Source organism: Puma concolor, chromosome D1 (genome assembly GCF_028749965.1).
Source record: "Puma concolor isolate L17-30 chromosome D1, mPumCon1.1.hap2, whole genome shotgun sequence".
NCBI classification, from domain to species: domain Eukaryota; kingdom Metazoa; phylum Chordata; class Mammalia; order Carnivora; family Felidae; genus Puma; species Puma concolor.
Genome location: NC_141676.1, coordinates 99,312,730 through 99,340,620, shown reverse-complemented (window position 1 = coordinate 99,340,620; position 27,891 = coordinate 99,312,730). Strand labels below are relative to the sequence as shown.

At 58.8% G+C, this 27,891-nt stretch overlaps 1 protein-coding gene across 3 annotated transcripts; it reads right to left on the bottom strand.

Annotated features, from left to right (window-relative positions):
- Positions 1-1,123: 1,123 nt before the first annotated feature.
- On the bottom strand, positions 1,124-27,250 carry TRIM29 (tripartite motif containing 29). Of its 3 annotated transcripts, none has more exons than XM_086678860.1 (10): positions 26,254-27,250; positions 18,028-18,123; positions 16,988-17,221; positions 15,584-15,782; positions 12,913-13,014; positions 10,457-10,549; positions 8,268-8,360; positions 6,754-6,855; positions 5,209-5,285; positions 1,124-2,292 (listed from the first exon to the last, which is right to left on the bottom strand). In XM_086678860.1, the coding sequence occupies exons 1-10, from the start codon at positions 27,055-27,057 to the stop codon at positions 2,230-2,232; spliced, it is 1,863 nt and encodes a 620-aa protein (XP_086534986.1). In that variant the 5' UTR covers positions 27,058-27,250; the 3' UTR covers positions 1,124-2,229. The 3 variants fall into 3 exon arrangements, with proteins under 3 accessions (XP_086534986.1, XP_086534987.1, XP_025784668.2); XM_086678861.1 differs by having other exon boundaries at positions 6,754-6,852; XM_025928883.2 differs by lacking the exon at positions 6,754-6,855 and having other exon boundaries at positions 26,254-27,245.
- Positions 27,251-27,891: the final 641 nt, after the last annotated feature.

Genomic DNA, 27,891 nt, shown 5'->3' with positions numbered 1-27,891 from the left:
TCCAGAGAGAATTGCTCGGGGTCAGGGGCTGCAGGGAGCAGCGGCCAACCTGGGGGACACCGTCCTCACAGCTCCCAAGGGAAGGCACGGAGGTGACACAGCACACTGCTTCCGTGGTAGGTAGCTTCCCTCACACTGCTGCGCATCCTCCCGAGATGCCCCATGTGTCCTCACCATCCTTTCCTGTCTTACCCCTTCCCCTCTGTCCTCTGCTTCTGGCTCATTTCTCCCCTCCCTTTTCTGATTCTAAGGAGCCCCCTCTGGAAAGTCTGGCCACTGGCCCAGCAGGGCAGGGAGAGGGAGGAGGGAAGGGGGTTGTCCCTCCATGATGCACCAGCAGCTAGCTCATTTAGGTACTGTGACTACGCGGCAGGGGAGAGAGCTGCTCCCCTGGTGTCCCTTGGCCTCGGGTAGGGAGAACAAGGAAGGACAGTGAGAATGAAGAAGACTTGCGGCGGTGGCGGGGGTGGGGGGTGGGGGGGGAGGTTCCCGGCCACACCAGGGAAAGGGTGTGTTTTCCTTGCACCCTCTTCCTCTCTCTTCCAAGTCTTGCTTGCCTCTTCCAGGAAGCCTTCCCCGACTACCCCTCCTGGCCTCTCTGGGCTTCCGGGGCCTGGACAGCCTCATCTCCTTCCTGCATGCCCCCAGCCCAGGATGGTGTTGCCCTCAGGAGCCCACTGGTCCTCCTGCCAGGCCTTGGCCGTGGGGTCCCCCTGCCCAGAAAGCCCTCCCCACCACAGAGAAGCGCTTGGCCAGTCTCGACTCCAGCCACTCCTGGGTCCTGCTCCCCTCCAAGGACTGCAGGATAGGCTGGCTGGCAGGGGGGTAGGGGCGGCGGTCAGAGCACGCAAAGCCCTCTGGGTATTCAATGTACCGCAGGACCCTACCCCACCATCCTCCCTTCTGTTCACTGTTAGCTGAGGCCCGCCTGACAAAGGTCCAGTCTCCTGCACTGCACCCCAGGGACTCTGATGGGAGGTGGGGAAGGAGAGGAGGGAGACCTGAAGGAGCCACGTCTTCTGGAGGAAAGAGGAACGATGACTCCAATGCCCCCAGCGGTGGGGAAGTGTTCAGCAGAGGGCCCCTCTGGTGACCCTCGAGAAATGCTTGTTCAGTACAGAAGTGGGTGATCAATGGTTTATTCAGGAGGGGAAAGCCCAGGCTGAATGTCCCCCTCCCCAGAACCCTCAGGGCCCTTGGGAGGGACAGCGAGAGGAGGAAGGGCCCCACCTTGCCGTTCCTGGTTTGGTCCCCCCTGCAGGCCCCGAGCCCCATGACGGCGTGTGACATGGAAGGTAGTCAGAGGGAGGAGGAAGACGGGTGCGGAGCAGTGTGGAAGGCACCCTTGGAAACAGCGGCAGTTACGTGGAAATTGCAAGTTACCAGCCCAGCCCCACTTTCCCCCCACCTGCTCACTTGCCATTGCTGGAGAGGACACAGAATTGCAGAACCATGAAAATTCCATAGGTAAATGGCATTTCCCTTGGGGCAGCTGGGCCCGTAGCTGTTTTCGTAGATGGATTGTATCATGGTGAGGAAATTGCTTATCTCAGCTGGTGGAAGAGGGAAGTATCTTGGCTAAGACCATCCTAACAGCCAGGAGAGCCCATTCCCAGGGACTTCAGACTCAGAGTAGATATGGTGACGCCCAAAGTGGCCAGGATGACGCCAGACACTGGGAGCTTTTCCTGCATGGTGGCCAGGGCCTGCAGGCTCCTCCGGGCTGGGCACTGGTGGGCAGGACCAGAGCAGGGCACTTAGGGCCAGTCTCCTGATGGGGCCGGGCTGCTGGGAAGAAGAAGGTGGGCCCATGCGGGTGGGAGATGGGCAACTATCTTGGCCAAGCATCTACTGACCACATCACACGGGAAGGAGCCCTGGAGAGAAATGGCCAACAGGCCTCAAGACAGCGGGGGGGGGGGGGGCAGGAGAGGCAGGCTGCTACCACGTGGGCACCCATGGGAGCCCCAGCAATCCACCCTGGAGGAGGGTGGTGGGTTAGGGGAGTCAGGCCCACCTATGTCCCACCCCTGCGACGGCTGGCCTCTGAGCACAGGAAAGACGGTGACCATCAGAAGTCCCAACGCTGGAGAGGGGCCTGGATGGAGCATGGCTGATGGGGGAGGAGGGGGGAGGCTCCCATCCACCCAGATGAGAAGGATGCCAAGAGGAATAGGATCAGCCGGGGAGGGCAGGGGTGGCAGTGCCTCGTTTCTGTCCGTCTGGAACTCACGGGGCCTCGTTGGACCCCATCGCGTTGCCTTTGTTGACGTAGAACGGTCGGTAATGAGACTGCGGGGGGGGGGGGGAAACAAGAGTCGTTAGAGGAGGCAGATGAAAGCTGAGCCTATTAGCCAGACCCCCTAGCCTAATGTCCCCGCGGGAAGCAGCAGTAACCTGAACCCACAACTCTAGGGCCCTGCGGCCTCGCCTGCAAGCTCTCCCTGCCTTGTGAGCGGGGTCGGGCCCCAGTATTATTGGAGTCTCTGGGCTCATATCCTAATGAGAGCTCATTCCCTTCCATTGGTAAAGGAGCAAGAACCTCAGCCCCTCATCAAACCTTCTCTCCGTGGCCCAGGAACACCCCCAGCCCACCAGAGCCCCCATTTGTATACACTTTCACCTCTATGGAACTGCACTATGCTGTTACCAGGGTCTTCCATAGATGGACCCATTTAGGTTTTTACAGCCACCCAATTAAGTGGGTTATTATTACCATCCTTGTTTTATACATGAACACATCAAGGCACAGAGAGGCTAAGCAGCTTCCCACAGCCACCCAGCAGCTGAGTAGGGGAGCTGAGATTTGAACCCTAGCATTTTAGCTCCAGAGCACGCCCCCCAATTCCACCCATGTCTCCGAATGACCTCTTGGGTCTTCAAGCATTTGCTTCTGTCGTCTCCGCATGACTCCCACTGACAGAGAGGGTGCAGGTCAACACCCAGCTGCCCAAACCCAGCTCCTTTGCCTCTCTCATCCTGGCCCCTCATCGGGATTCAGGAAGCGTCCTCAGCAGAGTCAGCAACAACTTTCCTCCCCCCACTCTGCTCCCAATCAGCTCACCAGGGCCCTGAGAAATCCTCCAGCAGCGAAGAGGCCGGGTGCTTGCCTGTGTGAGCACCCCTGGCCTCTCTGTGGGCTTCTGGAAGTGGCTCTGTCCCTGAGCTGGGTCAGGGACCGAGCCCGTCTCACCCTCCACTGATGCCGGTACAGGAGACACCGAGGATGTTTCCAGCCCCTGCCCTTGACCTTGCTTGCCTGGAAACTTGTATCTACTGGTAGCTCCTTGCCCACGTCTGGTCCAGAGCAGAACTGGGGGCCTGAGGAATGTGGGGGCCGAGTCCTTAGCTCAGACCTCGGTTAAACCACTTATTAAACAATGCAAGAGGGGCGCCTGGCTGGCTCAGTGGGTAGAGCACGTGACTCTTAATTTCAGGGTTGTTGAGTGCGAGCCCCATGTTGGGTACAGAGATTACTTTTAAAAAACAAAATCTTTAAAAGTAAAAAAAAAAAAAAAAATGTTTTTAAAAATAAGCAACACAAGAGACAGAAGCCCAGGAAGGAGAAAGGCATGGCCAAAGTCACATAGCTCCCCGGTGGCAGAATAGGCCTGGACCCGAAGGTAGGCAACAAGGCAACATGAATAGACCTAGAAATGGATGAACTCTTTCTTTCTGGAAGGCTGGGTCAGGCAAATGGGCCACAGGTCAGTGAAGGGTGCTGTCCTGTTAAGAGCCCAGAGTGGTGGGTAGGCAGGAACAGAGCTTCAAGGCCTCTGGGCTTGTCCCCATTTTCCCAGCCTGCCCCTGTCCCCTCCCTGGTTCAGGGTCATGGCACATCAGAGTTGGGAGGACTGTGAGATCATCCAGGCCATCTGACTCTCGTTACAGATGTGGAAACTATGGCCCAGAGGAAGAAGGACTCACATGAGGTCACACAGCAAGTCGGTAAGAGGGTGAGGGCCAGACCCCAGGTCTCCGGACCCCCAGGCCAGCCTTCTTCACATACGATCACCTGCCTCATACATATGAGCATCCTTCCAGTGCTGGGTGCGAGCTGCGGATGTCAGAACCCTACCTGCCAAGCAGTGCTAATGAGCCTTCTCTGCTGGGACCCAGGCTCACGGAGGTGAGAGTATGTGGTTGGGAGGGGAAGGACCGAGTCCAGGAACAAAAACCCTCTTTCTTTCTCCCCATATCTGCTCTTTGCAGTCCTGCTGCTACAATGCCTCTGGACCCAGCTCCAAATTACACACACGATCACTTAGCTCCCCTCACCAGCAAATTAAAAGATTCTCTCCAATTAAACCAGCCCCAGTCACCGTGGCCCGGAGCAAATCACTTCCCCACACTCTGACCTCGAAATGCAAAGACAGCAGGGAGCGAGGGACTCGAGCCCCTGTCCCCGGCAGAGCCCCTGATGCCACCCATACCCCAGGGCAGCTGTCTGACTCTGTCAGCGGGAAGAGATATGCACAGCAGAAGGTGGGGGCACAGCCTGTCGAGGAAGCCCCTGCTTGCCTAGGTCTTGGGTCAGGTCTAAAGGTTATCAGGGGTCACTTCATCTCAGTACTACATTATAAAACGGGGGCAACAGTCTCAGAGAGGGAATCGGGGATCCCATGAGCTGGCTGGCCCCCAAAGTCATGCTCCCCTCTTGTGTGGCTTTTCAGTTCCTGGTTCAGGGTCATTAGCTACTGAACCCAAAACATCTCTATTCTTAACACTGTAGCCTCTGCCTCACCGCACTATAACCCCCATGGCCTCTGTGCTGTCAGAGCTGGGGAATGGCCGCAGGGAAGTGGGACCCGTCACTAGGATGTCTGTCCCCTGGGTGGAGAATATCACACTGTCAGAGCTGATGAGGACAAAGCTATCATTCAGCAAACACAGGCACCCAGCAACCATTTGCCAAATGAAAAAAACCAAAAAACAAAAAAAAACCCCAGGGCTGCCCACTTTACAGATTAGAAAATTGAGGCCCAGAAAGTGTGTGCTTACCCAGACCCACTGCCTATTAGCCCTAGGTCTCTACTGCCCTTGGCTGAGTGTCCGTATTCAGGCCACTGTCGCCTCCCCCCTCCATCCCAGAGATGTCCCCATCCCTCTATCACCTCCCCTGGGAAGTTGCCCCTGGGGAACCCCATTCAGTGCCCATTCTGGACACACCTATGCCCAGGCAGGCTCTCCTGGCAGTCCCTTACTCACCAGCAAAGTCTGCTTGCCAGATTTCCAAGTCTGGGGCTGGGTCTTAGGGCTCTGGCTCCTGATGAGGGAGGGATAGCCTGCGGAAACAGGAGGTGCCGGTCAGAGGGAGAGGGGCTGGGCAGTCAGGGCCTCCAGGACCACAGCAACACGGGTGCCATCTCCAAAGTGACCACCAAGCTCCATCCAGCCCATTACCAAGTGTGGCTACCCCTCAAGAGGTATGCAGCAGCTATGGGGGGGGGCGGGCAGTGGAAAACCCTGGGGAGGCTGGCCAGAGGGAAAAGGCACCCAGACAGAGGGAGGAGGAACAGGCCAGGAGGGTGGGGCCAGGCCGCAGGGGAGTGTGGCCGCCAAATCCAGGTCAGGCTCACATTACTCCCCAAGGATTTCCCCCCACCCACCCTGAAGGTTCACACCACTGGCTCTGTCTCTTCCCATGAGCACAACCTGCCAGCGTTTCCACCAGGAGGCGCCCTTTCCAACTGCCCACGCTGCCTGGACAGGGCTCCATTGTCACCACCGTGGGGACTTTGCACACGGCTTCTCCTTCAGCCTCACCCCGTTTCTGTGAGCTCAGCGGTTGGCCCCAGCTGCACGGCCAAGGGAGCGGCAGTCGGGATGTGAACGCAGGTTTTGTGGGGTATCGAAACCCATCCCCACGTTCCTCCTGCCCAGTTCCTCTGCCTCTGGCCTATTGCGGGGCAGGAGGCTGGGGCCAGGGACAGGCAGTAATTTGCCTGGTGGCTATGGTCCGGGCTTAAGAGAGCAAGCCCACGGAGCCCAGAGCACATGGGTGCTACCCGGGCCTGATCCTCCCACCTACCCCACTCCCCTTCAGCCCAGTGGGATCTGGGAGGACCTCTGGACCACAGAACAGTGGAAGGCACTGTCAGCCTCAGCCATCGGCCTGCTGGGACAGTCCGCAGGGCCTGGGGAGGAACGGACTATGACCCGGACTAGAGAAGCTCAAGAAATAAACAGGGTCTGTCCTTGGCTGGGGCAGCCCGGAGCCCTGTTCTGGGCTGCTCTAGAGGAGGATGAGCCGGTCAGGCCCAGAAACCACCTGCAGCCCTGCCAGGCTGCCAGCCAGGCTGACCCTTCTCTTGGTCTGCCCTCCGCAAGAGGGTGGAGACAGAGCAGAGAAGCCAGGTCTCTCCCCGCATCTGGGGGTGGGGGAAGCCTTGGAAAGAGAGGGTTCCACGGGTCCTGAGTGGCAGATGGAGAGAGGGGGGGATTCAGATCTCAATTCTCCGTTCCCAGAAAGAAAAACCCACGCCAGCCATGAGAGAGGGGAGGATGGGGGTGGGGCCGGGGGGTGTGGTCCAGGAGACCAGCCTCGTAGAGCAGACAGAAGTCCAGGGGAAGGGTGAGCTAGGGAGGGTGCTGGGGGGGGAGGGAGGGGGTGGTGGGTGCGGGGATGCATCCCTCTTCCAGGGGACTCTGGGGAGGAGGGACCAGGGTCCCCTAGAAGTGGCAGAGAGCCCCATAGGATGTCCCGTCTGCCCTGCTGTGGGAGAGACACGGGGAGGGAAAACAGGCAGGTACCAGGATTGTTTTTAAACAGCCCACTGCCGTCCAGGGGTTTGGAAAACTCTGTGGCGGCCTGTCCCGAGGTGGTGAACTGATAGGGGACTTTCCCAGTGCCTGCTGGGAGAGAGAGAGGCATTAGCAGCACGGCCTGGTCCCAGGAGGGGCCAGAGGGAGTCACAGCTCACCCCGGGGCGCGGTTATCCTGGCAGCCTTATCCAGCCAGCGCTGAGCATCTCTGCCTCCTTCCAGGGCCGTGGGAGTAGGTGCAGGTGGGGTCCACCCTCACGGCGGGGGGGGGGGGGGCAGGGGGGCTGGGGGGGCGCGGTGTGCGGATTCTGCTCGCACACAGGCAGGCACCTGCCCAGAACCCCCATCCGAGGCCATTACCGGCTGGGATGGGCTGATCTGTGTGAAGGCGACCACAGATGTTCCTGGGCTGTTCCTCTGAGGCTCGGTATATTTGAGGAGGGGCTGTCCTCGGGCCAAGCCTTTAACAGGGGAGGTACTGCAGGCCAATGGGGGGATCCAGGGAAGCCTGAAAGCTCCAAATCACACCAGAGGGTGACTGTCTTCCCTGACTGGTGGCCTCTGATCTAGAGGCTTGACCAGAGAGCAGGGAGGGATGTGCTAAGAGGCAGACAAGGCCAGGGCAAGTGCCGGTTTCCTGGGCCTGGCTCGGGGAGAGGACATCCGTGGGGGTCTTGCGGGCTGGGACCCTCCGGTCACATTGCCTTGTAAGGCGAGCAAGGGGAGCTGGTCCTTCCAAGAATCCCAGCCCTGGGTACAGGCTGGGATTCCAGCCCGGAAGGGACAGCTGACTGATAAAGCCACCCTCGGAGGCCACAGCTTGGGGGTCTGCTGCCCTGCACAGCCCCTTTCTCCTCCCCCTCCCTGACTCTGGCCAACCTTCTTATCCTTGCTTCCGGGCCAGATGCTTGTCCGGAGACAGACGGGCTTATACCGGAGTCCACAGAGCTGTCCCTGGGGCCTTTCAGAAGAGACACGAGGGCCCTGGCCAACCTCAGGGGACATGAGTCACTGACCGCTCAGCTTCATCAAAGAATTCTGGGGAGCAGAGTCAGACTCGGGAGGCCTTAGAAGTGGTGTAGTCCTGCCTTTGCGAAAGAAGGCTTCACAGGACTCTGACTCTGCAGCGTGTTGGCAGCTGCTACGTGGCCACAGGGCTCTGGAGTCAACTGAGGCCGGCTGTCGCCGGATGAACCAAGTTAAGTAAACCTTCTGCAGCGGGAGGACTCCAAAGTTAGGCCCGAGGGAAGCACCCTGGGGATGTCAGGGGTGGCAGTGGGCATATGGCATGGTCACGTCCTGACGCTGTGGCTCGTCGTTAGCGGCCATCGCTGGTGTAGCCCGCGCTTCTCTAACAGCAGAGGCACAGGTGGAGGCAGCTCCCTGGCTCTCAAGCCGGGGTCTGTGCCCTACAGGGCGGGCGGCTGGTGAGGGAGGGAGCAGAGACCAGCATAGAGCTCAGCGAGTGACGGGAAAAGCAGGGCAGGGTGGGGACCGCTCACCTTTCAGGGAGAAGGAGGAGCTGCCTTGGACAGCGGGCAGGTCGTCAGAGCTCTGAATGGTGGAGTATTCCCAGACCCTGGAGGTGTAGTTACCTGGCGGGACACGGGAAGAGGCGTCAGACCCGTGCTCCCCCCGTGCAGCCTCGTATGGGGACGCAGAGGGCAGGACGAGACCATTTCTGCCAATGTGTCCAGCCCCCGTCCCGCTTCCTGCCAATCCTTCCTGCCATCGAATTCATGCTAAACCACAAGGTGTCTGCACATCCCTGCCCGACCTCAAGGCCGGGACTCAGGTGCCAAGTCCTCAATCAGCGCACAGCACTCTCCCGGGCCGCCGCCCCCACACTCACCGGCACCTCCACCTCCCGGCTTCACCTCCCTCCCCTCCTCTCCAACACTCCACCCTCCATCCAGGCTACCCCTGAGCTCCCCCAGCGCCCCAGGCACAGACACTCGACCTGCTCCCCATCCTCAACACATATGTTGGATCTTCTGACGTCAGCTTCCCTGTCACTCCCCCAAATCTGCGTGTGCCTCGGCCCCAGGCTTCACGTCACCCTGCACCCCTCTTCCCCCTGGGTCCTAATGGCAAGTTTCATCGTCTGTGTCCTCCCCCCCCCCGGGCTCCATGGGGCCAGGGGGCAGGCCTGTCTGGCCCAGCGTCACACGCAGCACCTGGCACTGAGCCCGGTTCCTAGAAGATTTCCTTGTAGGGTTGATGGAGGAATGAACGAAAGAACAAATAAATACAAACACATGCGGACACCCGGGGACGGAAGCGGCTGATACTACTCCTGAAACTCTGCTTGCCGAGTTGAACGGGAACAAGTGTCCGTTTGGAAGTATTGCCCCGTAGTCTAGAGGAGGAGAGGCAGCAGGGAGGGCACAGAAAGAACGGCAGTAGCACCATGGGGACGCTCAAGTCTGGGGCTTCAGAGCCCCCCATGGACGACGCAGCCATCCCGGGCCCTCCCTCTCAGCAGTCCGGACAGCCCCCTCCCTGGTGGTCCTCTCCCACAGCTGCCTGCGTGGGGCTGACGTTGGGGCTTGGCGGTCAGAGATGGCTGGGGCCGCCTGCCCACCCCACCGTGAGCCCCTGCCAAGGGGACCTCGGGAGGGCTCTCCAGCACGGCCCCTGGGGAGCAGACCCACCCAGAGCTCCGAGGGGCCAGAGGCCCACACCCTTTCATCCACTTGTTTGGATCCACTCCTAACACTCTTCAACTCTTCTGTCCACTCTCCATTCCTCCTCTCTTTCAACTTGTGTTTGCTGAGCTCCCCCCTCCAGGTTTGCAGCAGTGAGCCGGACAGACCCAGCGTCTACCATGCATGTGGTAGTAACAGTGTGAACCCAGTCCTGACACAGAGGCCTGGCCAGTGCCCTGTCCACGGGTGCCCTTGACCCTCCAAGCCCGCCAGATCTCTGAGGGCCCGTGTCCTCGCCGAAGAGGTCCCCCACCCCCTTCCTCACCTCTTCAGACCTCCCGGTGCCACATCCGAGGTGGGGGTTCTGGTGGAGATGCCCCAATCCCCTCCTTCCCTGCACATGGCTGGCACGCACCTCAGAGCCTCCCGGAACCTGGGTTCTTGGGGTGCATGGCCCTACCCTTGGCATGACGGTGCCCTCGGTGCACCGGGCAGAGGGGTCTCTGTGTTTGGCAGCTCTCCCAGAGGAAGCCACGTCTCCGCCCCTAGTTCACCTTCTCCGGGGCTTAAGGGCATGCCACTCACCTCGAAGGGTGGCAATACCTCCCGGATTTCCAGGGACGGCCCCAATTCATATGATGCCATCCTCTCCCTTTACAGTTACACTAGTCTGTCTTAACCACCGTGACTTCTCCGTGCAGAAGTGTCCAAATCCATAAAGGACCGGGTCCCCCTCAGGTCCTTGTGTCCCCATGCTTGCTAAGGGAAGCTTCTACACCTAACCCCAGCTCCCAGTCTCCCTGACTCACCCTTCAGGGGGAGGAAGATCGTTTGGACTCAGCGATGCCCAGGTGCCCGGCTGCCTCTCCGTAGCCCAACTAATGAGGTCACACCCGCCCCCCCCCACACACACACGCACACGCACACACTCTGAGCTCATCAGGCCCTCTCCCACCTGTCTCTGGGCCCCTAGCCCGCCTCAGCCCCCACATTCGCCCCACATCACGGGCCCTGCCCATCTACACACTGGGCCATTCTCTCACCTTTGGTGCCATAGAGATTGTTGAAGTTCTTCTGGTTCGTCTCCTTGGAGAGGCGGCTGGGGGACCCTGGCTGGTACGATGTCCTGGCCCCACCTGTGAAGCAGATGAGCAGGAACCATCATTGCAGAAAGGTGGGTCTGGTTCAAGGCAGGCCCATGGCTCCTGACTTGGGGGTTATATGGGACTCCTGGTCCCCGAACAGCCCCCACTGCCCGTCTCAGGACCTGGGTTTCACCACCAAGGTCCTCTGGGTCTAGGATAGGCAGTCACTTAATCTGCCCTCCAGCCAGGACACTTGAGCAGGAAGGAGGGCTATTAAGTATGCAAGAACACAGGTGTAAACCTGGACAGACTGGGGCGTATGGTCACCCTACCCAGGGGGCTTTGAAGGTCACCAGAGGCTGGAAAAGCCAACACTTCCCTCCTGAGCCAGCCCCCTGTGTGAATGAGACCCCAGAGGCCAGGAAATGAGGCGCCCTTGAGGAAGGAGGATCACGGCAACCGTGGAGGGGGCCCAGGCATCAGGCCCTGGGCCAAACGAGAGCTCTCCAGAGATGGCGAGCGGGTGCCCGCAAACACCTCTCGGGTGCTTCCCCGTCCGGGGACAAGACCTTACACTGCACGGCAACCTCCAAATTCGGGTTCCCACAATCTTGAGAGGACGGCAGACTGGGACTCATACCCCCACCTCACAGGTGAAGAAAACACACTCCCCATATGTGCCAGGGTCCTTCTTTCGGCCCCTCCCCTCCCACCTAACCAGCACCTGCTGGTCCTTCTCTAAACCCCTGTGCCTGTGGTTCCTCTCACCCAGGTGTCCTCTGTCCGTCACAGCCACGCCTCTTTACTGAGCACACTGCCCGTGTCGGGGGCCTGGAAGCCGACCTCCACCGGGAAGTCTCCCTGCCCGAGCCCACTGCCCCGGGGCCCCCAGACTCATGCCAGTGGCCCTCGGGTGGGCCTTGCTTCCCCGATCCCCTTGCCGACTCTCCCTGGCCCTTCCTTTGCCTCTACCCCGAGCCTGGGAGCTCCCGGAGGGCAAATTTCCTCCTTCCTCCTGTCCTCCGTGCAGGGGCGGGGACACCGGATGAACCTGTTTCTTCCACCTACTAATGTCACAGCCTGACTCAGTGACAAGCTGAAAGGCTTCCTAGCATCTGAGCCTAATCTGTCTCCTCTCAGAGGGGGCAGTGACCAGGCCAAGGTCACCAGGTCCTGGCTCTGGGACAGCCCCTTGGCAGCTCTGTGCTCCTCCCTCCACCCCTGTTCTTGCTCTGCTCCCCTCCCCACGACCAGACTCACGGTGGAACCCACACTCTCCTTGGTCTTCCACAGAGCAGGGGATCCCAGCAGGGGCCAGCCAAGGGGAATGATCGATGCACACCGGGGTCCTCAGAGGGACCAGCTTGGGCAAGGGATGCTGGGGAGGCTGGTTAGTGCAGCTCAGCCACTGGCAGACCTGGGACAGAGCCCCGGGAGGGGAAGGGGCAGGCCTCACCAGGAATGTGGGGCAGGGGGCACCCGGGGTGCCCAGCTGCCTGGCCATGCCTCTGCCAGAGCCCAGGTGTTGTTTTCAAGTTGGGTGGAGCGCAGAGTTTTCTCCCGCTGAGCTCATCTCTCTAAATCCCCTACGCCCTTCCCATGGCGTGTGTGTGTGTGTGTGTGTGTGTGTGTGTGTGTGTGTGTGTGTGTCTGAGGTGTGTGAATCAGCGCTCTGGCCTGGAGGCCCCCCTCCTCCCCAGTTCCCTGCGCCTTCCCCACGTCTCCGGTCTCCTTTCCCACCTTTCCCCACACCCCCATTCTTCTCCCGACGCCCCCCACCCCCACTCACACACCTTCTGTCTGAGGGCCCACAGGCCTGGCACACCCACCCTTACGTAACGGGCATTACCGTGGTTTGTTGCTAGTGCAGAAGAATGCGACAGGCTACCTACCGCCCCGGGCGAGGACAGGCAGGCTCTAGCCTATACCCCCACCCGGCTGGGACCGTCCAGGCCCAGAGAGGGAGGGCCAGGCGGCAGGCACGGGAGAGGTGAGGCAAAGTGGAACCAGCCATCGGTCTCCCTGCTCTTGAGGAGCAGACTGGCTCTGGAGGAGCCAGCCTCCCACGGGACCACAAACACTCAAGCGGAAGCAGAACACGGCTCAGGCCTGGCAGACGGCCGCTGGTGAAAACAGCGGCCAGGGGACCCTCCGGGAGGAAAGGCAAGGAAGGGTTCGGACTGGAGGCAGGGACCCTCCGGAGGGGAGGGAAGCCGTGAGGGGCAGGGTGCCAGCAACTTATCTCTAACCCGGATGCTTCTGAGGGTGAAAGAGGGCACCGTTCGAGGTTCTACCGGGACAGCGGGTATGTCCCAGGACTTCCCGAGGCAAACCGAGTGACGGTCACTCGACCAAGGCGGAACCCGGCTGAGTCTCCGGGCCCGTGGCCCGCAACGGCAGGGTCTCTCCCTTACCCTTGGGCGTGAGGTACATGGAGTATCTCTTCATGGCATCAGGCGCACTCCACTCGCTCGTGTAGCTGTTAGCGTAGTTGTTCATGTAGCGGTGGTCGCCCCCTGGGAAGGAGAGGGGTCAGTCACCAGAGGGGCAAGTGGAGAGGAGAAGCCGGCCCTTGGGGGCATCCCTGGGCTCTGCTGAGTTGGCCCATAGCCCCTCTGTCCCAGGGAGAGGCAAGAGTCTCCGACCTCAGAGAAGGCAACACCCTGCCCTCTGCTCCTGAGCTCCCAGGAGGCGAGAGAGACTCTACAGTGGGACATCTTTCTCCCTGGACTGAGCCTCGGCAGTAAGGCCACAGGGACAGCACCTTGCAGTTGACAAGGCGCTGCCGATCTCCGTTTCTTCTTGGTTGTGTACATCCTCATGTGACAGACAAGGAAACTGCGGCTCAGGAGGTAAGTGAAGCCACTTGCCCAATGTCACATGGCCCATAAGGGCAGCATTGGGGTGGGAGCCCTCGTCCCCACTTCCTCACTTCGTCCCAGCCACTGTTGGTGGCCCGAGGGGATGGAATGACGTCCTCACGCTGACCCCCATGGCCAGGGATCCAGCTGGCTGAGCAGAGGCACGCAGAGGGGAGTGAGCTGAATGGGAGGGGCACTGACTCTTCCCACCCCACCCCCACCCACCAGTAAACCCCCAAACCCAAACAGATCTGTGGAGCCAAGCTCGCCCTCCCCACCCCATTCCTTCCTCTCGCCACTTCCCCATCTTCTACTTTCCCTCTGCCCTTCCCTCTCCCTCTCCCCGGGGCAAGAGAAGGAACGAGAGGAGGCTCAGACCCCCATCCTGTATCTCCACCACCTGTGCCTAGCAGGGGCCTGACACACAGTAGGCTCTCCTAGGTATTGGCCCAGCCCCCACCCACCCTTCCACCACCATGGCAAGCCCCGGATGAAGGCGATCCGGTGCTTCTTAGTCTCCGGGCCTAAGGCTGAGTCCCTGGTCCGATGGGCAGGCTGGCATCCGGGAGGAGAGGAGGTCTGACTCACTGGCCACCCACCCATTCCCCCCCGGCCACCCCGCCCTAGCCAGGGACACTCCCAACAACAACACAGCAGCGACCAAGAACCAACTCGGAGGCCCAGGGCCCCGGGCACAGGTGCAGGGCCACTGACATCAGCAGCACCACCACCCTGCTCCTCGCAGCGCCTCCCTGCACACTGTGCACCGGGCACGGGGCCACACCTGCACAGAGGCCATGGCCAGCACGGCCATGACCTAGAGATGGCACGGCGGGCGGGTGGGCGGTAGGGCTCACGGGCCACCCTGACCCAGTCAGGGCCACCCTCGTTGGTCTGGCCAGACCTCAGATGAGGGGCTCTGCCCTCGAGGTCCTACCCCAGGGACCGTGATCATCACACTCCCCGACCCCTCTGCACAGCCACCAGCAGCGGCAGCTTCTCGGAAGGGAAGATGTGGAAAACTGAGTAGCTGAGTGTGAATCCTAACTACATCCCCTGCTTAGCTGTGCGCCCTTCGGAAAGCTGCTCCTCCGAGCCTCAGCCTTCTCGTCTGTGAAATGCAGTCCATCCAGCATGGAAAATAAGCTGCGGTAAGTGGGGAGCTCCCACAAGGCCAGCACACAGGGAGTACTCAGTCACTGTTAGCCATCGCCATCGGTGTCGTCGCCGTCGTCATTAGGAGGAGTTCAGGATCTGAATGCCTCTTGAAGCCAAGTTATCGTCTTGCTGCAATGGCTCAAGAATCCTCAGATGTGACTGAATGTCCCTCACATTTCACAGGGACACCGTGTGATGGCACCATCACCAACATATATAGGTGCCCCCCTAAACTTCAGCACATCTGCACGCTGCTATCCCCTTGTCATTCCCAAAGAATCACATGCTCCATCTGGAGACAAGACAGGGACCACTCACTTCCTTTGGGGTGTTTGGAGCCAGAAGTGTCCTTAAGGCCCTGTGTTGGGCCTGGGCCACCGGGTGGGGCCTTGGGAGAAAGCGCTCTGGCTTCAGGCCCTGGAAGGACTACGCTGGGCTGGTGAGAAAAGACTTAATGGACTAGTTTCTCAGATGAGGAGGCTTTCTATGAGACGACTCAATTGGCCTCTGCGGGGGACAGCATGACTCGGAAGAGAAGCTGACTTCAGGGGAGCTGGTGAAGCACCGAGACACATGTATCACATTGTCCCCAGCCAGCCCATCAGGCCAGGTCTAGCCTCTGGGCTCAACACCACTCAGTGTAGCCACAGTGACAGGTAAGCTCTCCCTCCAAGCATGATGCGGTTCTGGGTCATGTCTACTGGAGTCTGCAAAGCCACCAGGTTAGCGTCTGGCCCTTACAAACGGCAGCATCTGCTTGCCCACACAGCTGTTGGATTGAGCTCCATAATCAGATGTAGACCTGAATGAAATTAATCCCTGAGTTTGATGGATGACCCACCGAGAGGAGGCATTTGTGCAGCCAGTGCCCAGACGCTCGCTGCCCTTGAGGGCCCTTGTAATCACTGCATGACCTTGGCAGCAAGTTCAATGGAGGCCTACAATCCCTGAATCCCTCGGGTAGGATGGGTGGTTTGGAACAATGAGGGGCTGGCTGGCTAGGTGCAGGGATTGGCCTCAGAGGAAAGTGCCCGTGGCCGTGGGACCTGCCCACAGAGGGACCTACCGTTCTCCATGTGATTCCTCTCAATGAAGTTGCGGCTCAGGTCGGCCTTGCACATCTTCTCAACGTGGCGCATGCACACATTGAGTAGGTCATCCTTGAAGTTGCCAAGCGACTGTCCCAGGCCCTCCCCCTCCAGCAGAACGTGGTAGGTGGGCAGAGGTGGGGGGAGGGAGTAATTGCTCATCAATGCACCGAATTCCTACCAAGGAAGGAAAGAAGCCATCAGCTTTCTAGGTCTTTGGGAGCTGGTGGGGGGAGGGGGGTGCTCCTCTGCAGGGGGGCTCTCAGTCCAGCTGGAAGACTCAGTACCCGGAGCCAAATGTGCTGGATTCAAGACACAGCTCTGCTACCAACTAGCCACACTTGTCCTCATAAATTTCTCCCTCCGTGAAATGAAAGGGTTTGACCAAACTCCACTGGGGCTAACAGCTCTGATGGAGCTGGTAGTCAGATATGCGACTCTACGGTTCCCACTTCCACAACTGGACACTTCATCCTACCTCACAGGGGTTTATGAGAGTGACACAAGCTGTAGCATCTTTGGGAGTGAAAGCACTAAGGAAATGCAAGGAACTTCTAGAATGTTCTGGGCCAGCCATGGCACTACCTCTACCTTTACGTGCCATACTCAAGCCTGCCTCATGCTTTGTGCTTCTCCCCTCCCTTCCCCCTCACTGGAGAGTCCCTCCTCTTTCTCAAACCTCTCTGGGCCTTCAAGACCCAGTTCAAATTCCATCTCCTCCACAAAGCTGTCTTAGATTACTCCTGCCTGCTTGCCCTTCCCAGAGCTCCCACAGAATTTATCTCCCGAACCACATGCTTTATCATTTAATTACACACTCTTCTATATTGCTCTCTAATTGTACACATCTTATCTTCCCAGCTGGATTGTAGCTCCTGGGGGGCAAAAACCATATCTTGTACTTTTCTATTCTCCACAGCACCTAGCAGAGTCCTGGGCATGCTGTAGTACCCAAAACACTCTAGCAGTTGGAAGGATGGGTGGAGGAATAGACACACAGATAAGATCAAGGACAACACTTGGGTAGCGCTTACATGCCACTCCCCCATAACCACAGCAGGCATCGCTAATCAATCCCAGAACTCTTTCCCGCTGAGCCCGAAGCAACGTTAATACATATCAACTGAAGTTGGTACAAGGTGATATTTGTGTGCCATCTTTAGAGTAGACAGGAAAATGGCTTGGATGGAAAAAGTAAATGGGCAGATGGGATGGAGGATGGATGGATGGATGGATGGATGGATGGATGGATGGATGGTGGGTGAATGGATAGACACATGGGTAGTAGATAAATGAATGACGGACAGATGGATGCTGGATGAAGATCTGGGAAAGCAGATGGAAGAATTGAGGGATTGAATGGTGGAGGAAGTCCTTGTTACCTGCAGAAACAGCACTGAGTCACTGATGCTTTGCATCTGCTCCCTGGTCTGCTTGTCCTCATGCAACACCTTGGCCCTCTCGTCCAGAGCATCCACGATCACCTTCACTTGGTCCACAGCATCCTGCTCCCGCTGCTCCAGGGCAGCCCTCACTTCCTCCTTTTGTTTCTCCAGGTCCCTCACCAGGTCCCGGAAGTTTTGCTCCAAGATAGCCTTCTCGTTGGTGGTGAAGCTCTGGGTCCAGAGTGAGAGGAGAGAAGAAAAAGGCTTTCCATAATTAAAAAGAAACTCCCCCGTGGGATGTATCTTTAGGTTCCCAACCCAGAATCAGAGCCAGGCAGGGTATTTCTACTGCCCCAACCCAGCAAGCCTGTTTGGTTAAGAATCTCATTCAAAGGCACCATTGACATCATCTATTGACAGAGATGGCCAGGGTTTTTTACAGCCCGTTCTTCCTTATCTATCTGTGACTCCTCCCTGGGTGGGTTGACTAGAGCCATCATTCCAACTTTGGGCGATTCCAGAGACCCAGAAGTTCCCCCATGAGTCAGGCTGTGCTCTATGAAACTCAGCTAGAACCAAACATCATTCAGAAAGTGAATTGATGGGCTGTTTATGCAGCCAGGGTCAAGAGTCAGTGATTTCGGACTGTGGTTGGTAGTTACTCAAACCATGGCAGGCATACATCCAGCCATACTGGCACAAGTCAAAGGACAACGTCATGCATTTGGTGGCCGGGTGGTCTGGTAGACAGAGCAGACAATGGAGGGCCCTGGAGGACCGGTTGGCTTTATTTGCTCCACCCCTGGAGGACCTGGAGGGGCTTTATTTGCTAGGATGTTGTCAAATGAGCACAAGGTGATGGACAAGATCCCACCCAAATGCCTGGCCCAGACTTAGAAGGGGAACTGGTGGGGACGCCAGAGGGGTGGGAGGAGCCAGAAGAAGCATGCAGCATAGATGGGGGCCAAGCCTGGCTCCTCGAAGGTGGGACAGGTGGGGTGAGCCCACGGCAAGGCTGAGGCATGGAGGCGGCCCACCTTGATGCGGTCCTTCTCTTTCTGCCACTTCTCAGCTTCGTCTTCAATCTCGATGATCTTGAGCTGCAGCTGTTCCTTCTGCAGCGACAGCTCTGTCTGCAGGGAAGGAGCCAAGGTTGGAGAAGTCGGGGAGGAGGAGCACCAGAGAATCCAGGAGTGGACCCACCCAGGGGGCCGGCTTGGGCAAGGTTCACCACCCAGCCCTTTGGCCTCCATTCTGCAGACATTCATCGGGACCCTAGGTATGCCAGGCACTGTGCCCTTCATCAGGGATCCAGCAACAAGCCAAACACGACTTTGCTATGAACTCAGGCCTCGGGGGCTGGACATCCCAGCTGTGTCTCTATAAGGATTAAACCTCCGCCAGGTCTGTCCGCCCAAAGTGAGCAGGAAGGAGGTTTGTTTATGGGGTTCCCCCTCCTTTCAATGGACCTGTGGCCACTGGGAAGAGGGAAGAAAGCTCCTGTCTCCTTCAAGCTTGGGGGAGCAAGGGACCCAGCCAAGCTCAGCCCAGCCCAGCCCAGCCCAGGGAGTATCCCGTGGCAGTAACAGTGTGCAACGTTTCTGTGCCATGACGTGGGGCCTGTGTTGCAAGCGGGAGCCCAGGCTGCAACCAGCGGGGACTCCTGTCTGGACAGGCACAGCTATAAACCTGTTTACAGGAAAGAGAGTGCAGTCTGCAGTTTGGGCAGGATGGGGACCTCTATTCAGGGTCCCTGGAGGAGGAAGGGGAGACCAGTGAGTGAGGCAGTGATGGGGGGGGGGGGGGGGAAGGATAAGAGAAGACAAGCAGAGATTCCAGGGACCCCGCTCAGGGGAGGACACAGGCTGCTGGGGTCTGGGGTGGGTTGGGAAGGGGACCAAGGAGAGGTGCCTTGGGAGGGGAGCTCTGATGGATATGGAAAGTATAGATAATACTTTCCTTCCATTTGGGGAAATGCCTTCTCTGGAAAGCAGCTACCACAGAGACGAAAGGGGAGGCATGAAGCCAAGGCCAAGCTGATTAGGCCAAGCCAGGAAGCACCTCTTTGTTCTGCTGGGCCCCCTGCCAGTGCTCTCAAAGCACCTTCCAGCTCAGAAGACTGGTGGGTGATCTCCACCCAACAGGCAGGAAGACTAAGGCATCTGAGAATGCCTTGGGGTGCTTGCGGTCACCCCACTACCCTGGGTTTTGAACACAGAGTTCCAAGCCTTTCTCCAGCTGCCTCTTTGAGGAACCCACAAGAAGAGTCAAGATGAGGAGGCCACAAACCACTGGGAATGTGAGCTCCGTTGGCACGGGGTCCTGAGCCGGGTATAGACTTCGCCACACGTCACACTTAGAGTGCTCCACCCAGACGACAGGCCGCCACCTGGGGTCCCTCAGCACATGCCCAAGGGGAGTGGATTTGTAGTGGAGACAGCTTCCCTGGCTTTCTTGGAAAGGGTGCCCAGAGGGCCAGGGAGCTGGTGGAGAAGATGGGGAAGGCCCGGGGCAGGAGGTGTGGAGCTCCCTGGCCCCTGATCCCACCCCACACCCGCTCTCTGCCCACGCTCCTGCGCCCTCCAGGCAAGGAGACTCCGAGTTCTCGGTAAGCATCCGCCCCACCGGCAATGGGCTGAAAATCCCGTAACGTGGAAAACGCCATCACCAGAGAGAGAAAATGGTGGTCCGGAGGAAAGAATGAAGGAAGTTGAGGACAGGGTCCGGCCTGGTCTCTGGAAAAAGGCTGGGGAGAAGCCAGGAGCTGATAGACACCGCGGTGCGGGAGCAAAGGAGTAAGACCCCACTGTGGACACGGAGACTCAACCTTCGCGCTCCCTGAGGATGCAGGGCCCGAGAGCCCAGGCCACAGAGAGTAGAGCAGATCCAGTGGCCTGGAAGGATCTGGGTCATAGGAAGAGACAAGAGTCTGGACAATGGGTCTGTGCCAGGCACTTTGCCCATCCCGGGACTGCTGCTGGGTGAGGCCCGAGGTCAAGGGGACAGCTGGAAGCCACTTCCTGACCTGGCTGGAGGCGGGGAATTGGCCGGGCGCTCTCTCCCCTACCTCGGCACCCCCAGAACAAGGCCTGATGGACAGGAAAGCAGAGAAGGAAAGTGCATTCACTCCCACCCCCGGGCCTGTGGCTGGTGGGGGGCAGGGGCAGCCCTCCCATGAACGAGGCTGGGGGATCCAGCAGGGAGCCCACCCACAGCACGGGACTGCGAGTCTAAACGTTTGGATCCAGTTACCGCCGCCCCCAGGCAGGCGACTTAAGTGCTCCGTGCCTCGGTGGCGCTATCTTCCATGGACACAACAAGAGGCCTGCCCCCCAGGAGGTCATGGGAAGAGCTGGGAGCAGGACAGTGAAGCTGTCAGAAGGTGCCCGGCACAGAGAGAGCCCCGGCCTGTGGCCCAGCATCGTGTTGTGTGGGGCACCTTCCGTGGACCAGGAGCCGTGCCGGACGCTCTCGCTCGAGCCAGGCTCGGCAGGGTGAGTGCAGTGTGGCGAGCAGGCCAGCGGGGCACAGGCGAGCGGGGCGGGGGGCGGGGGGCGGACAGTGCGATCAGGTGGGGCCTAGCTGGTGTCCAGAGGTGAGGACCGCAGGTGCGGCCTTGGGATACACAGTGAAGGGTTGCACACACAGAGGCCTGCATCGTGGGGAACAGAAGCCCAGGGGACCCTGGGGAAAGCAGAATGGGGATGAGGGAAGGCCGACCTTGCCAGTGGGAAGAGGTATGACCAGAGAAGGTGAAGGCCAGGGGAGTCACGTGCAGCAAGCAGCACCTGCTAGCCGCTGTGGGGGGAAGGGGGGACATGGGGCTGGGCTGGGGCCTGCAGGTGAGGAGAAGTCTCACCAGACAAGTGTGGATTCGCCGGCCAAGAGAGTGGAAGAACCATGGAGTAAGAAGGAAGGGGGTAGCACAATGGAGAGCGGGGCTGGCAGAGGTGTGGCGAGGAGAGCCAGAGGGGAGGAGGGGGAGGCGGCTGATCTGGAAACATGTGAGGGCAGAGGCACAAGTGGAGCCACACTGTCTGCAGCAGTGGGCGGGAGACTCAGGGCAGAGGAGAGACTGGTCTCCTTCTTTCTTTGGGGCACTGGGGAAGTCGGACACAGGCTGGGAGGGGGCCTCGCAAGACCAGACTTGCAGGACGCAGCGGGATCAGGGAAGGGCCCTTGGCCTGGGAGCTCTGTGCTGCTAGAATGGTCCTTGCTCGCCTCTCTGGGATGAGGGCTACGCTCTTCGGAGAGGAGGGTTTGGGGTGAGACCCCTGGGGACGCAGCCAGCACCTGTGTGGCTCTTGGCAGTTTCTGCCCGCTTGGCAGGGCTGCACGAAGCTGGAAAAGGCGGGATGTAGGAAATAAGATGACGTAGGAAGGCTCCGCGATCCTGGGTTCCCCCACAACACTAGGAGGAGGAACGACACTTAACTGTATTATTGAATATCACCTACACGTCTGGCGTTGTCTCCTTTAACCTGGTGTCACCCCATTTCACAGATTCAGAAACGAAGGCCTAAGAAGATGACGTACCTTGCCCGAGTTCTCACAACTAGAAAGCCGCTGCGGCCAAGATACAACAAAGGACTCAGGTCGTAGTATGTGGCCTCTTCACCTGCAGCCTCTTCTCCGGATCTTCCCGGACAGCGTCCTTCCCCTTCAGTCCTGCTGCTGGGGCCTCAGCTCCCCACCCCTCCATCCCTGTCTGCACCTTCCTCATCACTTCCTCCTACTCCCGGTTCATTCCCTCCACCCTGCCCAGGCCTGTCCCTAAATGCCTCCTTTGTTCCCTTCTCCTACACTCGTCTGGTTGCCTCCCGCTCTGTTGCCCGGGATGGGCACTGGGTAAGCCACCCTGCCTGCAAATCCTTCTGGCCTTGGGGGACCAGAGGTCTCCCTGAGAGCAGAGTGACGGCACAGCAGCCGGTGCCTCCATCCGATGGGGCCCTCAGACACACCCGAGCCAGCGCTCACCTGGACATGTGACCTGCATGCCCCCAGGGAAGGGGGCGAGGAGGCTGTGATCCTCTTCTGGCTTGATTTGACCGCACGGGCCGTTGGCTCTGATATTTGCCAAATGAGCCAGTTAATTGCCAAATTTGTACTCTCAGACAAATGGTAATTATCTGGATAAGGATCTGAAATGCTGGATGGATTTCCCCATTTCCACCCAGATGTCAAACAGCCTGGCATTAGTCTGTCTCACTGAGGCTTACTGTCTCTTCTGCTTCCTCGGGTGTCAGGACAGGGAAGGGGCGACTGGGGGCAGACACAGTACCACCCAGGCTGGTTCCAGACCAGCGGCGGGCCCTTGAGAACGTCGCCCCGCCTGTCCAGGCCTCAGTTTCCTCCTGGTGATGTTGGACGTGATCCCTGACTCCCAACCTGGTTCCACGTTAGAATCCCCAAGGGAGACTTAAAAATACAAGATCCCAGGCCTCAAACCCCTGAACCAGAACCTCCCAGGGAAAGGCCCAGGAAGCAGTGTCATGATTCACCCACCAGGTGACTCCAACTTAAGGATGGCTGTTGGGAGCCACTGGGCACAGTGGCCCCCCTGGAAGGCCTGCCATCACCTGAAAACAAAGTTTAAAATACTAGAGGGGCACCTGGGTGGCCCAGCCGCTTAAGCACCTGACTCTTGGTTTCGGTTCGGGTCTTGATCTCACGGTTTGTGGGTTTGAGCCCCGGGTCGGGCTCTGTGATGGCAGCTGGGAGCCTGCTTGGGATGCGCTGTCTCCCTCTCATCCTGTCGCTTGCACACTCATGCTCTCTCTCTCTCTCTCTCTCTCAAAATAAATAAACTTCGTTTTGAAAAATGGTAGCGAGGAAACAGCCACCGGAACAGTCCGAACCCCAGCTCTGCCGCTCTGCACTGTGACTTCAGGTAAGTCTCTTAGCACCTTCAAGCCTCTGTCTTCATCTATAAAATAGGTGAAAAGCACACACCCTGTGGGGCTGTTGTCAGGAGTAACATGTAAACATCTGGTGCATAGATGTGTCCATAAAAACGGATGCGTCTCCTGCCACCTGCCGGTCCCTTTCTTCCCCTGTCTCCAAATAGTTCACAGGATAAACTGCTTCCCCTCGGCACCCACAGGCGAGTGCTCCCCCATTCATGCCTCTCCAGGCTGCCGACCCAGAGCCCAGGCCAGACCCATGCCAGGGCCACGCAGCTGGTGGTGCAGAGGCCGGGCAGGTCACCCTCGAGCAGACAGCCATGGGCCAGGAGGAGTCCTCCCTCCCGAGTCGATGCAGCAGGAGGAACTTGGGATAAGACAGGAGGCGGGCCGTGAGACACAGAAAAGGAGGGATATGTACAATGTAATCTCATCAGCCTACTCCAGCCCGTCCAGAGGCAGGAGGGCAGACCGGAGGACATCTGTGGAGCGGGACTAGAACATTCTGATCTTGGATCCACCAGAGGAAGGACTGTCATGCTTCTGCATCAAGTGGCCTTTTCCCCAACACTGCCTCCGCTCAGAGGCTCCAGGGAGAGTTGAAACCCAGGAGATGAGCACCCCCGCAGCCCTGGGTGTCCTTTGCAGCCTAATGCACCCATTCAAGGTAGGTCTAAGATGACCTCACCTGGGCCTTCACCAGCCGGCCTGCAGAACAGGTTCTGGACAGGGCTCCTTGCAAAAAAAACCTGTGTGTGGGTTGACGTTTGGGTCTGCAGGGGATGCTTCCAAAGGACGCCGGGATTGACACGCTTATTCATTTCAATCAGTCAACCCACTAACCCCGCTCTGTGCCAACGTCCCCCATGTCTGACATTCCAGCAGAGCCAGGCCTAGACAAACAGCCGTGCTCCAGCTCAGTCTCCCAGCTGGCTCGCACCACTCCCTGTACCCTTGGCTGCTGGTGCACGCTCGTGCACACGCACACACACGCTGTCTGAAGTTCCCGCCGTTAGTCACTCCGGCGGATCAGAATTTTCCTCTGAAAGCCCCTGTAAAGCACGCGTATCCTGGATCCCATCCCCTCAATGCCCTGCCTCTTAGTTGCTCTCAAATCTTGGAAGAGAATTAGGGGGCTTCTTCCTCTACATGCTGGCACAGATCCCTTTCTCTCCCTGGGCATGTGTCCCTGTCTGCAAGGTGAAGGAGGAGACAGAGGAGACTGCTACAGTCCAGCTGGCCTGGCATTCCGCCCTCTACAAGTTGATGTTGATCTACGGCTGCTTCTGTTGTAACTGGGCGGATGTTCCCCAGGCTTGTTTGTGCGTCTGAGCTCTGCCTCCTGACCTACATCGTGAGCCCTCAAGGGCGAGGGCTGTGTCTCGGAGTCCTGCGGCAGCCCCAGGCACTGGAAGGTGAACTCTTGAGTTTCTGGTGCCTCCACAGAGGGCTGACCAAGACCCTCGAGTCCTCCAGGGGCACTTGGACTTTTCTTAGGTGATACTTTTGTTTCAGACGCACTTTGCGGGCAAACCCTACGTATAAAACAGATAAATAAGAATGTATTCTGCTTGTAGAAGTGGGAGCCGGAAGCCCCTGCCTTCTTGGCACCAATATCTGCCCCCTCCTTGTTGGGGAGGTGTCAAAGACATCTCCAAGAATCCTAGGACTCCATGGGGGAATTTGAAAACCGCCAGTCTAGTCCAACACCTTGGTTTCACACATGGAAAAACCAGGACTGAGAGAGCGGTAGGGACTTGTCCACAGTCCAACAGCTAACGAGAGGCAAACCCCAGGGCTGGACCTCGGTCAGGCCTCCCAGAACCCTCTGCAGGGTTTCGGTTGCAGTGGATGAGGATGATGGCCCTTGCTCTGTTGTGGTTTCCCAGGTAAGCTCCCAAAGGATGGGTTCCACGGCTCTGCCCCAGCCCCGTCTACCAGCGTGAGGCTTGAAGCCAGGCTGGGGTCCGGGCGTTGGGAAACAGGAAACACCTCCCTGGGCTAAACGAGGCCTCTGAAAAGGATCTTTGGGTCTTTCCTCATTTGTAACCCGTCTCTCTCTGCCCAGGGCTGTGGGCACCAGGGGTGCAGGAAGACAGTAATCGGCCAACTCTCGGTCAGGAAGGCTGAGCAGGGAGGAGTCCCGGGCTGCCCCATCTGGATGGTCACAGAAGCTGTTGAGGAAGGTCAAGTCCCCCACATTGAGCACCAGGAGGTTCACGCCGGGGGGGAGGCTGTCCACGGCCACCCGCCGCGTTGCTGTTACAAGAGAGCAGGACGCAGCATCCATGGGGCTTGGGGCAGCAACCACGGCTGAGCCTTTGGCCCAGAACACCTTCCCCAGGTGTAGCACATTCACAAGCCTCCACACGCCTCTGCTCCTCCCCGTGGAAGCCCAGACGCAATCACGTCGACAGAACCCATGCAAACACTTAGGCATCACCTACACAAACATATGCACTAAACACCCACACGCACATATCACACACACATATATACGTACATCCCGCCCACACGCAAACTCCAACCCTCGCCAAGTAGTGTCCACCTACAAGCATAGGCACGTGCGCACGCAACGACACAAAGCACGCAGGGCCGGCCCAGCTGAGAGAAGGACAAAGGAGGCCACTGGGGACGGCAAGAGACCGGCCCGGGGATCAGATAAACAACAAGAAGCCTCTGTACTGCAAATGCAAACTCTAAAGCCAGAAGAAAAGAACGTTTAAGTGGCCCCCAAATGCCCTCCCCCTCCCCCATCACCCCTGCCCCAGGGGTCAGTCCTGCTCAGGTGGTAAGAATTATTTGGCCCTCAAATTAAAAAAAATTAAAAAGAGGGGCGCCTGGGTGGCACAGTCGATTAAGCGTCCGACTTCAACCAGGTCACGATCTCGCGGTCCGGGAGTTCGAGCCCTGTGTCAGGCTCTGGGCTGATGGCTGATGGCTCAGAGCCTGGAGCCTGTTTCTGATTCTGTGTCTCCCTCTCTCTCTCTGCCCCTCCCCCGTTCATGCTCTGTCTCTGTCCCAAAAATAAATAAACGTTGAAAAAAAAATTAAAAAGAAAAAGAAAAAGAAAAGAATCACCCCAGCCAGGCAGAGCGCAGGATTGAGCACTGATTCTCTGATCAGACTTGAATTTATCCTATGACCTTGGTCAGGCCCCCAGTCGTTCCTGCCCCTCCGTTTGCTCATCCAGGCAGTGCCCCTGTCTCCAGAGGCCTCAGAGCATGAGGGAACTGCCTCTGCCCCCCAGCCTGCAGGCGCAGAGGGGCAAGAAACGTATCCTGAGAGAGCCAGGGACCGAGGAGACTCGAGGCCCAAACCCTGGGGGCCCCCAGCGCAGAAGAGGCCCCAGCAAATTACCTCCTTCTCGGCCTTGGCCTCTTCCACCGTCACCGTGCTGTGATTCTTGTGCTCCTGGAACATGCAGAGGTAACAGATGCAGGTCTGGTCGGTCTGGCAGAAGAGCTCCATGGTCTTGCCGTGCAGGGGACACTTCCGGGCCTCGAAGTCCCGGATGGGCTCGAGCAGCTGGTGGTCGCGGAAGGCGGCGCCCTCCAGGTGGGGCTTGAGGTGCAGCTCGCAGAAGGACGCCTGGCACACCAGGCAGGACTTGACGGCCTTCTGTTTGTTGCCGATGCACGAATCACACAGGACCTCCTCGGAGCCCGACTTGGAGCGCAGGAGGAGGCCGCCGTCGGCCCGGGGGTAGCTGTTGCGCCGGGCCTCCCCGGGCTCCACGATGGACACCGTGGGCTTTCGGGGCTCCGAGAAGATAGACTTGCGTAGCTCCCCCTTCTCGGCGAAGGAGACGGGCTGCTTCCTGGCGGCCCCCAGCTGGAGCCCGGCGTAGGGGGACCTCTTGCCGTCCCCGGAGTCCATGCTGAAGTAGCTGGAGCCCTTGTCGTCCACGGACTCGACAAACTGGATGATGGGCCGCCGCCACTCATTCCCCGAGAACAGGGCGCTCTTGCCCTCCCCCGGTTTCGGGGCGCCGCCCAGGCTCTTGCCCTCGGCCGCCTCCCCGCCGTGCCCATTGGTGGTCTTGGCATCCTGGCCTTCGCCCTTGGCCCCGTTCTCCAGGGCGCCGTTGGGCCCCGGCGGGCTGCGGGCATCCCTGGCTTCCGGGCTGGCCCCGTTGCTTCTGGAGGCATCCGCGGCTTCCATGGCGGGTCACTGGGCAGGCGTGTTTGGGACTCGCTGGGGCTGCAGGTGGGTGACCTCTCGGGCCGGCGTCTCGGAGGGGAGTGGGACAGGCGGCAGAGCCCAGAGAAACACCTATAGGGAACAGGGGAGGGGGAGGAGGAGGAGGGGGAGGAGGAGGAGCGGAGGGAGAGGAGGGGCAGCAGGCCCAAGCCTGACACAACGGGCCCAGGAGGAGCAGGCAGCTCCCAGAGCCAGCAGAGCGGCTAATTATACAGGGGGCCACGCCCTGCACATTCATACCTAACCTGATTTCTAAAGGACCTGGGTTTTGGTTTTCTTTTTCCTCCCCTGGTTTAATTATTTTCCACAGCTCAGCAAGCACACGGCCTGCTTCCTTCCGACGCAGCACCGTCTTCTCCTGAGGAAGTGGGGGGGCCTCTGTCCTCGCAGGTGGGCAGGCTTTGCTGAGCCAAAGGGGCGCCTGGGGCGAAAGGTGAGGTGTCTGCAGAGGCCCGCGAGACAGAGGGCTATTAATTGGGTCACACAAACCAAATAGCCTTGTAATTTGCCGGATTTCAGAGGAGAGATTCCCCACCCTGGGACGGCGAACTTGCTTCTCACCTTAAGGGGAAAGGTGGGTGCAATTCGATAGGGACTGTAGGATGGGCAGCGAAGTGGCTACTGATTATTGAACCCCACTTGCCAACTTCCAGGCATTGACCCAGGTACATCGCCTACATGAGCTCATTTCAACCCCACCATGACCTGTTCGATGATCCTTTTTTCATTTATTTATCCTTGTTCATTTATTTTTGAGAGAGAGAGAGTGGGGGGGGGGTGAGGAGCAGAGAGAGA